Source organism: Salvelinus namaycush, chromosome 20 (assembly GCF_016432855.1).
Source record: "Salvelinus namaycush isolate Seneca chromosome 20, SaNama_1.0, whole genome shotgun sequence".
In the NCBI taxonomy this organism is placed as follows: domain Eukaryota; kingdom Metazoa; phylum Chordata; class Actinopteri; order Salmoniformes; family Salmonidae; genus Salvelinus; species Salvelinus namaycush.
Window position 1 is genome coordinate 57,138,942 of NC_052326.1, and position 13,473 is coordinate 57,152,414.

A 13,473-nucleotide genomic window follows, 5' to 3' on the forward strand; every position below is an offset into this window, starting at 1 on the left:
CGACCTACATGATGCAGTGTTCGACCTATTGATGCAGTGTTCGACCTACATGATGCAGTGTTTTGATGCAGTGTTCGACCTACATGATGTAGTGTTCGACCTATATGATGCAGTGTTCGACCTATATGATGCAGTGTTCGACCTATATGATGCAGTGTTCGACCTACATGATGCAGTGTTTTGATGCAGTGTTCGACCTACATGATGCAGTGTTCGACCTACATGATGCAGTGTTCGACCTATATGATGCAGTGTTCGACCTATATGATGCAGTGTTCGACCTATATGATGCAGTGTTCGACCTATATGATGCAGTGTTCAACCTACATGATGCAGTGTTCGACCTACATGATGCAGTGTTCGACCTACATGATGCAGTGTTTTGATGCAGTGTTCGACCTACATGATGCAGTGTTTTGATGCAGTGTTCGACCTACATGATGCAGTGTTCGACCTACATGATGCAGTGTTCGACCTACATGATGCAGTGTTCGACCTATATGATGCAGTGTTCGACCTATATGATGCAGTGTTCGACCTATATGATGCAGTGTTCGACCTATATGATGCAGTGTTCGACCTATATGATGCAGTGTTCGACCTACATGATGCAGTGTTCGACCTATATGATGCAGTGTTCGACCTACATGATGCAGTGTTCGACCTACATGATGCAGTGTTCGACCTATTGATGCAGTGTTCGACCTACATGATGCAGTGTTTTGATGCAGTGTTCGACCTACATGATGTAGTGTTCGACCTATATGATGCAGTGTTCGACCTATATGATGCAGTGTTCGACCTACATGATGCAGTGTTCGACCTACATGATGCAGTGTTTTGATGCAGTGTTCGACCTACATGATGCAGTGTTCGACCTACATGATGCAGTGTTCGACTTACATGATGCAGTGTTCGACCTACATGATGCAGTGTTTTGATGCAGTGTTCGACCTATATGATGCAGTGTTCGACCTATATGATGCAGTGTTCGACCTATATGATGCAGTGTTCGACCTACATGATGCAGTGTTCGACCTACATGATGCAGTGTTCGACCTACATGATGCAGTGTTTTGATGCAGTGTTCAACCTACATGATGCAGTGTTTTGCAATTATAGGATTTTTTTATTTCAACAAATGAAATACAATTAAATGAAAGATAAGGCAGTAGTTGCCACCGAAGCCACTATCCGAGATGTGAGTTTTTAACATTTGGTTTTGATTAAGCGGGGAAGAGCCAGACCAAGGCTTGTACTTGAATCTCTACATTGGTGGCAGTGCCACTGTCCGGGATAGTGGGGTTTGCAATTCGGCTCGGACTCCAGTTCTGGAGAGGAGAAACCGATCTCAACATTGTGGTAAAGGGGGGAGAGAACCAATAACCCAATTGGCTCCCGAGTGGCACAGCGGTCTAAGGCACTGCATCTCAGTGCTAGAAGCATCACTACAGACCCTGGTTTGATCCCGGGCTGTATCACAGCGGTCTAAGGCACTGCATCTCAGTGCTAGAGGCGTCACTACAGACCCTGGTTTGATCCCGGGCTGTATCACAACCTGCCGTGATCGAGAGTCCCATAGGGCGGTGCACAATTGGCCCAGCGTCGTCCAGGTTAGGGGAGGGTTTGGACGGGGTAGGCCATCATTGTAAAATAAGAATTTATTCTTGACTTGCCTAGTTAGATAAAGTAAACGGGGGGTGGGGGGGGGACAGTTGTTACTTAACTAACTAGGCAAGTCAAGAATAAATTCTTATTTTACAATGATGGCCTACCCCGTCCAAACCCTCCCCTAATCTGGACGACGCTGGGCTAATTCATGTGAACGTATACAAGTTTAATATTCTTCATATAGTCACTGTGATAGTAAATGTCCATTTCTGTTTCTTCTATTAATGCCAGGGGAATCCGTAATATTTTGAAAAGGAAATCTTTATTTTTGTATTGTAAGTGTAAGAGTGCCGACTTTTATTTCATTCAAGAAACTCATGCCTGTTCCACAGATACTGCGTTTTGGAAGTGTCAATGGGGGAATGATATTTGGTTTTCGTTTGGTACTAATCGGTCAGCAGGTGTCGCTATTTTACAAGGCAACTTTAAGGGTCATATATTGAGTCATGAAGCAGATAATACAGGGAGATGGATTATACTATTGGTAGATGTCAACCACATTCAATTCATTGTTGTAAATACTTATGCTTCCAATAACAAGTCAAGTAACTGTATTTTATTTAGAGACATTGAGAGGAAAATAAGTAAAATTATGTCTAAATTTCCATTGGCTAAAGTAATATGGGGTGGAGATTTTAATACAGTATTACATGATAATCTAGATAGATGGCCTCCTATGGATAGCAATTCTGTTTGTGAGATAAGGAATATATGTCTACGGTTAGGTGTTCTAGATATTTGGAGACATAAGAACCCAGATAAGATTATGTTTGCATGGAGTACCAAAGATTTATCTATACAATCCCGTATTGATTTCTGGCTGATATCTGTAGATATGGCTGACAAGGTTGACACAGTCTCGATTGAACCATCGATTTTAACAGACCACAGAGGGATCTCAATAAAGATAAATATGCATGGTTTGTCAACAAAAAAAGTTATGTTACTGGAAAATGAACAAGACTTTACTAGAGAATGAAGTATTTAAGAAGGAAGTAGCAGGAATTATTGATAAATACTGGAATTGTGCCTGTGTTATGAATACGTTTGGAAGTTACTGGGACCTAATGAAATTTGATATAAGGCTTTTGGCTATTTCAATGGGGAAAGAAATTGCTCGTGCCAAGAGAAAGAAAGAATATGACATCATAAAGGGAATAATGGATTATACTAAAAAAAGTGAACTAACTAATCAGGAATTACTGGAGCTGTCATCATTGCAAATGCAGTTAAACTGTATCTACGAGGATAAGACCCGGGGAGCGTTTGTAAGATCAAGACGAAAATGGATGGAAGAGGGAGAGAAAAATACAAAATATTTCTTTAATTTAGAAAAAAGGGCAGGCGAAAAGACTTCCATATGTAAATTAATGATTAATAATACTCCCAATGAAAATCCAAAATAAATCTCTCAGCCTGTTGCCCAGTTTTATCAGAATCTGTATACATCAGCCCAGTCAACTTCCAATACGGATCTTTTCTTAGACAATGTAGCAAACATTGCTAAGAAGATAGATAATGATTTCAAGGATTTTTGTGATGATGAGTTATCTGAAATTGAGATAAAAGACTGTATTAAAAGCCTTAAGGACAATAGGTCCCCTGGAAATTATGGTTTAATAAGCGAGTTTTATAAAGCATTCAATGATAAATTGATTCCTTTCATTCTTGCAATGTTTCAAGAATCAATAGAAAAAGGGGAGTTACCGGCTTCCTTAAAGCAAGGTGTAATTACTTTGATTCCCAAACCTAATAAGGATACTCTTTATATAGACAACTGGAGACCAATTAGCCTGTTGAATAATGATGGGAAATTATTTGCCCTTGTATTTGCTAAGAGGTTGAAACAAGGCTTGCGTCATATAATTGAGGAAGAACAATCTGGTTTTATGCATGGTCGACACATTAGTAATGACATCAGGTTGATCTTAGATATAATTGACAATAATGACCTCATCCTTGATGATAGTTTTCTTATGTTTGTTGATTTTTATAAATCTTTTGACACTGTAGAACATGAGTTTATGTTCAAAGCAATACGTTTTTTGGGGTTTGGTGACTTTTTTAAAGCAGTCCAAACTTTATATAGTGGTTGTACTAGTGTAACGGATGTGAAATGGCTAGCTAGTTAGCGGGTACGCGCTAGTAGCGTTTCAATCAGTTACGTCACTTGCTCTGAAACCTAGAAGTAGTGTTGCCCCTTGCTCTGCAAGGGCCGCAGGTTTTGTGGAGCGATGGGTAACGACGCTTCGTGGGTGACTGTTGTTGATGTGTGCAGAGGGTCCCTGGTTCGAGCCCGGGTATGGGCGAGGCAATTTAACAGTATAACTTTGGTCCGTCCCCTCGCCCATACCCGGGCTCGAACCAGGGACCCTCTGCACACATCAACAACAGTCACCCACGAAGCGTCGTTACCCATCGCTCCACAAAGGCTGCGGCAGAGCAAGGGGAAACACTACTTCTAGGTTTCAGAGCAAGTGACGTAACTGATTGAAACGCTACTAGCGCCTACCCGCTAACTAGCTAGCCATTTCACATCCGTTACACTCACCACCCTTTCAACCTCCTCCTTTTCCGCAGCAACCAGTGATCCGGGTCAACAGCATCAATTTAACAGTTTAACTTTAGACCGTCCCCTCGCCCAGACACGGGCGCGAACCAGGGACCCTCTGCACACATCAACAACTGACACCCACGAAGCATCGTTACCCATCGCTCCACAAAAGCCGCGGCCCTTGCAGAGCAAGGGGAAACCCTACTTCAAGTCTCAGAGCAAGTGACGTAACCGATTGAAACGCTATTAGCGCGTACCCGCTAACTAGCTAGCCATTTCACATCCGTTACACTAGCTCTGTAAAATGAGCTCACGGGACATCCCAAAGATTTGATATTGGCCGTGGCATTAGGCAGGGCTGCCCAATTAGTCCATTTTATATTTTTATTGGTTACTCAAATTATGGCTCTTCATATCAAGAAAGGGAATTTTCAAAGTGTTTCAGCACTTGGCAAGGAATTTAAACTGTCAACTTGCTGATGATACCACCATATTTCTAAGAGACAGGAATGAGGTTTCTAAAGCAGTTTCCTGTATTGAGGACATTTCCTTGGTTTCGGGTTTGAAAATGAATACCAATAAGTCAGTCTTATTTCCACTGAAGGATTGTGTTTTACAGGAAGTATATGGTATCCCAATTAAAGATAACGTTACTTATCTTGGAATTGTTATATGCAAGGATGAATAACAAAGGAGTGAATTGAACTTTAACCCCATTATTGAGAAAACAAAGAAGAAATTGAACCTCTGGTTGATGAGAGATATTTCGTGATACGGTCGGGTTTTATTATCCATAGCTGAAAGGTTATCCAGATCGGTTCATGTATCGTTATCACTTGACTTACCCCCCAAAATTGTAAAGGACTTAGATAAGATTCTTAATAATTTTATTTGGAGGAACAAGCCTCACTGTCTACGGAAATATGTTCTCACTAATATCCAAGAACAAGGAGGTCTTGAGGTTTTAAATTTCAATACTCTAAATAATACTTTTAAAATGAATTGGATTCTGAAGTATATTAAGAACCAGAACAGTATTTGGAATGTCTTCCCCAAGTATTTATTTGACTCTGTTGGTGGTTTAGAATTTTTGCTTCGTTGTAATTTTGATGTTGATAAAATCCCATTAAAGTTGGCCAAATTCCATAAGCAGGCAATTTTAGCTTGGATGTTAGCGTATAAACACAATTTTCCCCCTCACAGATACTTTATATGGAACAACAAGGATATACGATTTAAAAATAAGTCTCTTTTTTTCCGGAACTGGTTTGAGAATAAAATTATTTTAGTTGGTCAGTTACTGAATGAGGATAGAGATCTCCTCTCATATGGGGAATTTCTTGATAAGTTTAAAATTCCAATAACCCCGAAAGAATATGCAATTGTTTTTGATGCGATTCCAAGGGGGGTTGTATCTCTTTTAAATTCCTCTGTGGTTGATGTAAGTAACAGATTTACATGAAAATATATTCATTGGTAATATTAACATCAAAGATAAATGTAGTAATAAACAGATTAGGAATATTGTTTGTGATACTACAATTCCCTCAGCAAGATTATTTTGGTCAAATATCTATGCTAACAAATATTGTATCAGTAACAAAGTAAAGGAAGTTTCATTTAAAATGTTACATTTATCCTGTGAAACATGTTTTGGAAAGATTCAAGCTGAATATTGAATATAATTGTGATTTCTGTGGAATGGAGGAGACCATTTTGCATTTGTTTTTTGCCTGTATTTATAGTAGAATTTTTGGGATTGACATCCAGAATTTTGTTACAAAAAAAGGACCGGTTGTACAATTTAATGGTTTTGATATAATGATTTATTTCAGAAATTCTGACATAGATAAAGATGTAGTATATTTAATTCAATTGCTAATAATACTAGGTACATTTCATATTCACAAATGGTCTAATTCAAAACCTAACTTATTTCACTTTATAAATGAGTTTAAACAATATGGCACTACTTTAACTAAAATTAAAAACAAAAAGGCAATTAAAACTTGTATTATTAATGAATATGATTTGTTTGTTTAGGATTCCTGGCAATGTAAATAGTTTGTTTGTACGCTTGTTTGCATGTGACTATTCCTCTTTAGTTTGTTTATATTTGTTAATAAAAATTGAAATTTAAAAATAAAATAAAACGCCCATGATTGTAGCGCTGACTAGTGGGCTTGTGCCGCTACTGCATTTCTGGTTGGAACGTTACGTACTTACGCAGCGTAGCCACGCCGGACTACGTTTTCTGTGTTCTTTTCTGTGTGGGGTACGTTTGTTAGCTTGCTATCAAAGGATAAAGTGACCAGTATAAAAGTTATCGAAAGGAAGCAATTTCCACCGTCGGGTTTCGTGATGGCTTTGCAGGGCTCTGAGGAGATAGAGGAGCAACTCGCAGAGCCTGAAGAGGTTGGAGACGAGGATGTGAGCATCTCTCCAGCGGAAGAAATAACGTTAACCGTCGGGCCTGGAGGAGAGGAGGACACGGACCCGCTTCTCCTGCCGTGGGATCGCTTCTCTGCCTGGCTACACTGCATCTGTGTCGTCGGGTTCGATCTAGAACTCGGCCAGGCGGTGGAGGTACAGTGAAATACCTTTCTCTGCTTGTTGTCAGTTCGTTAGATGGATAGCTAAACTTAGCTGGCTAACTAACTAATGGTGTTAGTCATAGCTAACTATATCTGGCTAACGTTCTTTAGCAAGCTATTGGAATTTAAAGTAACGTTATACAGTTAGCATTTAGTTAGCTAGCTAACCAGTGAGCTATCCGCGTTAACAGCTGACGTTACGTTAGACAACTGTTGTTTCTCTCTCTTGCAGGTCATCTACCCACACCATTCCAAACTATCCGAGAAGGAGGCAAGTTATGTTTTCAAAAGTAACGTCATGTAGCACACTGACTGTCTTGTATTGAAACGTCACATCAAACAAACTATCAATTATTTTTGTTCCAGAAAACAAGTATCTGCTACTTGTCATTCCCAGACTCCAACTCAGGTAAGCTCCTAACTTCATAGTCTCTCATGAACCAGAATCTGGGTTTAAAGGGAACGTTGAATATGACGATCAATAACGTTAAAATACGTTCGTTACTTAGCAAAGAATGGAGTCTCGATGAGCAACTATTGTCATAACTGCCGCCACGGCAGGTATGTACTGCCAAAAAAGGTCTAAATAAAGTTGAATGCAGTTTTGATGCCCATGATTTAAAAATAGTATATATTTTTTCTCCCTTAGCTGGTAATTGAAGCACGCTTCCCATTCGCCATGCTATTGCATATAGGCAACAGTACGTAGGCTTCATTGCATCAGACAATGAGCTGGAGGCAGTATGGATTTTGAAAACATAGGTCTACTTGTTTGAAGGCACGTCTTATCTTGCTTCAGAGTAAAATCCGACCATTGCAGGCAATTATTTTATTGACTTCCATATGCCATTGAAAACACTTTCTCTCCTGTTCTATTGGTTTTCAAATAAACTTTCATTGTCCATCAACCAAAGGCACAATCCTAGTCATATTAGCAACCCATGCTAGTTGATGATAACCCTATTATATTATCAACCCATGCTAGTTGATGATAACCCTATTATATTATCAACCCATGCTAGTTGATGATAACCCTAGTCATATTAGCATCCCATGCTAGTTGATGATAACCCTAGTCATATTAGCATCCCATGCTAGTTGATGATAACCCTAGTCATATTAGCAACCCATGCTAGTTGATGATAACCCTATTATATTATCAACCCATGCTAGTTGATGATAACCCTAGTCATATTAGCATCCCATGCTAGTTGATGATAACCCTATTATATTATCAACCCATGCTAGTTGATGATAACCCTAGTCATATTAGCATCCCATGCTAGTTGATGATAACCCTAGTCATATTAGCAACCCATGCTAGTTGATGATAACCCTAGTCATATTAGCAACCCATGCTAGTTGATGATAACCCTATTATATTATCAACCCATGCTAGTTGATGATAACCCTAGTCATATTAGCATCCCATGCTAGTTGATGATAACCCTAGTCATATTAGCAACCCATGCTAGTTGATGATAACCCTAGTCATATTAGCATCCCATGCTAGTTGATGATAACCCTAGTCATATTATCAACCCATGCTAGTTGATGATAATCCTAGTCATATTAGCATCCCATGCTAGTTGATGATAACCCTAGTCATATTATCAACCCATGCTATTTGATGATAATCCTAGTCATATTAGCATCCCATGCTAGTTGATGATAACCCTAGTCATATTAGCAACCCATGCTAGTTGATGATAACCCTAGTCATATTATCAACCCATGCTAGTTGATGATAATCCTAGTCATATTAGCATCCCATGCTAGTTGATGATAACCCTAGTCATATTATCAACCCATGCTAGTTGATGATAATCCTAGTCATATTAGCATCCCATGCTAGTTGATGATAACCCTAGTCATATTATCAACCCATGCTAGTTGATGATAACCCTAGTCATATTAGCAACCCATGCTAGTTGATGATAACCCTAGTCATATTATCAACCCATGCTAGTTGATGATAACCCTAGTCATATTAGCATCCAATGCTAGTTGATGATAACCCTAGTCATATTAGCATCCCATGCTAGTTGATGATAACCCTAGTCATATTAGCATCCCATGCTAGTTGATGATAACCCTAGTCATATTAGCATCCCATGCTAGTTGATGATAATCCTAGTCATATTAGCATCCCATGCTAGTTGATGATAACCCTAGTCATATTAGCAACCCATGCTAGTTGATGATAACCCTAGTCATATTAGCAACCCATGCTAGTTGATGATAACCCTAGTCATATTAGCAACCCATGCTAGTTGATGATAACCCTAGTCATATTAGCATCCCATGCTAGTTGATGATAACCCTAGTCATATTATCAACCCATGCTAGTTGATGATAACCCTAGTCATATTAGCATCCCATGCTAGTTGATGATAATCCTAGTCATATTAGCATCCCATGCTAGTTGATGATAACCCTAGTCATATTAGCAACCCATGCTAGTTGATGATAACCCTAGTCATATTAGCATCCCATGCTAGTTGATGACAATCCTAGTCATATTAGCATCCCATGCTAGTTGTTGCATCTTTAGATCTCCCCTCTTTCCATCAGTATTTTCCCAGCTAATTGCATTATGGAACGAACATTCATACATAGCCTACTGCCTTGTGCACATTTCTGCGCTTAAGGTTTTAAACTAAACGTTCTGATCTGTTGCATCAGCCTCATTGCTTTTTATAAGGTGTTTGTGTTGCCTAGGCCTACTGGTTGTATGAATTTGTGATTTATCGTCCCAAAGTCTGTTTGGAATAGGACATTTTCTTTTTCTTGACAAACTGGCCAATACAATAGATAAATGTTTCTACTATGGGGGTTAGTAGATTGACATAGGCTAGTGATTTTGCTGTTTGTTATTTGTCTTGTTGGCTGAGGAAAGGTAATTGACAGTTATTGTAACATCTTCAAAGTGTGCATTGGAATTCGGTAAGAAGCCGTTGCAGCCTCAACTTGCATGTTCTGTTAATATGAATTAACATAATCTAAATATGATTTGTGTCATTCTGAGCACCGTGGGTGGACGCTCTAATCAGGTTACCCACCCAATGCATATGGGTCCGGTACATTTCTCAAATGTACGATAAGTTTAAATGCTGCAGGTCAAATGTCCGGCGCCACATTTTACTGACACCCTGTATCGCACCCATGTTAGACACGCCCCTGAAACGCTGTATCGCACCCATGTTAGACACGCCCCTGAAACGCTGTATCGCACCCATGTTAGACACGCCCCTGACACGCTGTATCGCACCCATGTTAGACACGCCCCTGACACGCTGTATCGCACCCATGTTAGACACGCCCCTGACACGCTGTATCGCACCCATGTTAGACACGCCCCTGACGGCCTGTATCGCACCCATGTTAGACACGCCCCTGAAACGCTGTATCGCACCCATGTTAGACACGCCCCTGACACCCTGTATCGCACCCATGTTAGACACGCCCCTGACACCCTGTATCGCACCCATGTTAGACACGCCCCTGACACCCTGTATCGCACCCATGTTAGACACGCCCCTGACACCCTGTATCGCACCCATGTTAGACACGCCCCTGAAACGCTGTATCGCACCCATGTTAGACACGCCCCTGAACCTGTATCGCACCCATGTTAGACACGCCCCTGAACCTGTATCGCACCCATGTTAGACACGCCCCTGACACGCTGTATCGCACCCATGTTAGACACGCCCCTGACACGCTGTATCGCACCCATGTTAGACACGCCCCTGACACGCTGTATCGCACCCATGTTAGACACGCCCCTGACACCCTGTATCGCACCCATGTTAGACACGCCCCTGACACGCTGCTCCAGGCACTGAGTCAGTCATTTACTCCACAACACAGGCAATAGCTAAGTTTATATAAAGCTGTTCAAATATTTTCTCTGGACTCTCCCACTTTTCTAAGTAGTAAGTACACACATACAGTACCAGTTAAAAGTTTGGACACACCTACTGATTCAAGGGTTTTAATTTATTTTTTACTATTTTCTACATTGTAGAATAATAGTGAAGACATCAAAACTATGGAATCCTGTAGTAACCAAATAAGTGTTAAACAAATCAAAACATATTTTGTGTTCTTCAAAGTAGCCACCCTTTGCCTTAATGACAGCTTTGCACACTCCATGCAGAGTTAAACAGTAAGAACCATCAGCAAGACAAAATAAGGAAATAGTAACACAATAACGATGCTATATGCAAGGGATACTGGATAATTAAGGTAATATGTACATGTGGATAGAGGTAAAAGTGACTAGGCAATCAGGATAGATAATATACAGAGTAGTAGCAGTGTGTGTGTGACATCAATATATGTGTGTGTGTGGGTAGAGTCAAGTGAGTGTGTGCGTGGGCGGACGGGTAGAGTCCGGTGGGCGGGCGGGTAGAGTCCGGTGCGAGGGCGGGTAGAGTCCGGTGCTACTCCTGTGTGTGTGGGCAGAGTCCGGTGTGTGTGTGTGTGCGCGGGCGGGTAGAGTCCGGTGCACGCGGGTAGAGTCCAGTGCAACATAAAACGGTTGTCAATCCAAAAGTCTGTGTAGCCGTTGGATGACCTGTTCACCAATCTTATGGCTCGGAGGTCGGGAGCAGACCATGTTGGTATGGAACCTTTAGACGTTGTATTTTTACTTACATTTAGTTTTGTAATTGACTACAACAAACAGGAAAATTTGTGTTTGTGGAAAATGTGATTTTTAGATTTGCTGTGAGCCACACACAGTTTTTCCCCCCCACCGGGGGGGTCCAAGAGCTCCAAAGTTAGTTTTGTATTGGATTTCCCCCTTTTTGAACCAATTCTTTTGACTTCACATACGCTGCTGTTACTGTTTTTGTCTATCTGTGCTGTTGCCTAGTTACTAGCCCTACTTATATGTACATATCTATATACTGCTACTCTGTGTATACAGCCATGTTATTGTTACTAATTGGGTTTATTCCTCGTGTTATTTTTCTATTGTTTCTCTTCCTTGTTGGGAAGGGCCTGTAAGTAAGCATGTCACTGGTAGTTTACACTGGGTAATTCTCACTGAACTATAAAAATAAATACATCTGAAGTGTTTTTTTCCCCCCTCCAGAGATTCAGATGTATACTTAGCTATTTCATTTTTTCCCCTTTAAATTCTTATTTTCCCCCCCCTTTTTCTCACCAATTTTTGATCTTGTCTCATTGCTGGAACTTTCCAATGGGCTCAGGAGAGGCTGAGGTGGTGTCATGCGTTCTCCGAAACATGACCCGCCTAACCACGCTCCTTAACACCCGCCAGCTTAACCCGGAAGCCGGGTTCACCAATATGTCGGAGGAAACACTGTTCAACTGACGACCGGGGTAAGCTCGCAGGAACCCGGCCCGCCACAAACAGTCGCTAGAGCGCGATGAGCCCCACCGACCAAACCCTCCCCTAACCCGGACGACGCTGGGCCAATTGTGAACCGTCCTATGGGACTCACGGCCACGGCCGGATGTGGCACAGCCCGGGAATGAACCCAGGTCTGTAGTAACGCTTCTAGCACTGCGACGCGGTGCCTCTCAGAAGGCCCTATACTTAACTACTTTATAATTATTTTAAAAAAATTGATCAGATATTATTCATTTTACCATTATTTTCACAAAAGTCTAATTTATTACTGTTTTCGGAGTCAAACTAATAAACAAATCAATATTTGTAATATTTTTTTTATAACATTGTTCCCCTAATGAAAAGGCTTAACACTGGAAGAAAAATATATATTGCAAATAAAAAATTATACAATTTAATCAGAGCTCTTTAGCCATTTTTGTAATGAGAAGGACAAGTAGAAAAATAATATTTCACCTCTTTATTTAACCAGGTGGCCAGTTGAGAACAAGTTCTCATTTACAATTGCGACCTGGCCAAGATAAAGCAAAGCAGTTCGACACAAACAACACAGAGTTACACATGGAGTAAACAAACACACAGTCAATAACACAATAGGAAAAAGTCTATATACACTGTGTGCAAATGAGGTAAGATAAGGGAGGTAAGGCAATAAATAGGCCATAGTGACGAAATAATTACAATACAGCAATTAAACACTGGAGTGATAGATGTGCAGAAGATTAGTGTGCAAGTAGAGATACTGGGGTGCAAAGGAGCAAAATAAATAACAGTATGGGGATGAGGTAGTTGGATGGGCTATTTACTGATGGGCTATGTACAGGTGCAGTAATCTGTGAGCTGCTCTGACAGCTGGTGCTTAAAGTTAGTGAGGGAGATATCAGTCTCCAGCTTCAGTGATATTTGCAGTTCGTTCCAGTCATTTCCAGATACAACTCTCCTTCCGTGGCCTCCAACTGCAGTTAAATGCAGTTAAATGTGTTAACTAACCTCCTCGTCTGGAGGTTTGTTAACACCGTGTCCAAAGAAGGGCCAGATGTATACAGAATGGTGTCGTCTGAGTAGAGGTGGATCAGAGAATTACCAGCAGCAAGAGCGACATCATTGATGTATACAGAGAAAAGAGTCGGCCTGAGAATTTAACCCTGTGGCATCCCCATAGAGACTGCCAGAGGTGCGGACAACAGGCCCTCTGATTTGACACACTGAACTCGGTCTGAGAAGTAGTTGGTGAACCAGGCGAGGCAGTCATTTGAGAAACCAAGGCT

At 40.9% G+C, this 13,473-nt stretch overlaps 1 protein-coding gene across 1 annotated transcript in view; it reads left to right on the forward strand.

The window, feature by feature from the left end:
• Positions 1–6,492: 6,492 nt before the first annotated feature.
• Positions 6,493–13,473, forward strand: part of dennd6aa (DENN/MADD domain containing 6Aa) — a 38,870-nt gene continuing 31,889 nt past the window's right edge. Inside the window, exons 1-3 of the mRNA XM_039016596.1 lie at positions 6,493–6,811; positions 7,052–7,090; positions 7,186–7,228. Coding sequence (XP_038872524.1) covers positions 6,587–6,811; positions 7,052–7,090; positions 7,186–7,228 — 307 coding nt within the window. The 5' untranslated portion in view covers positions 6,493–6,586. The remainder of the gene's footprint in view (positions 6,812–7,051; positions 7,091–7,185; positions 7,229–13,473) is intronic.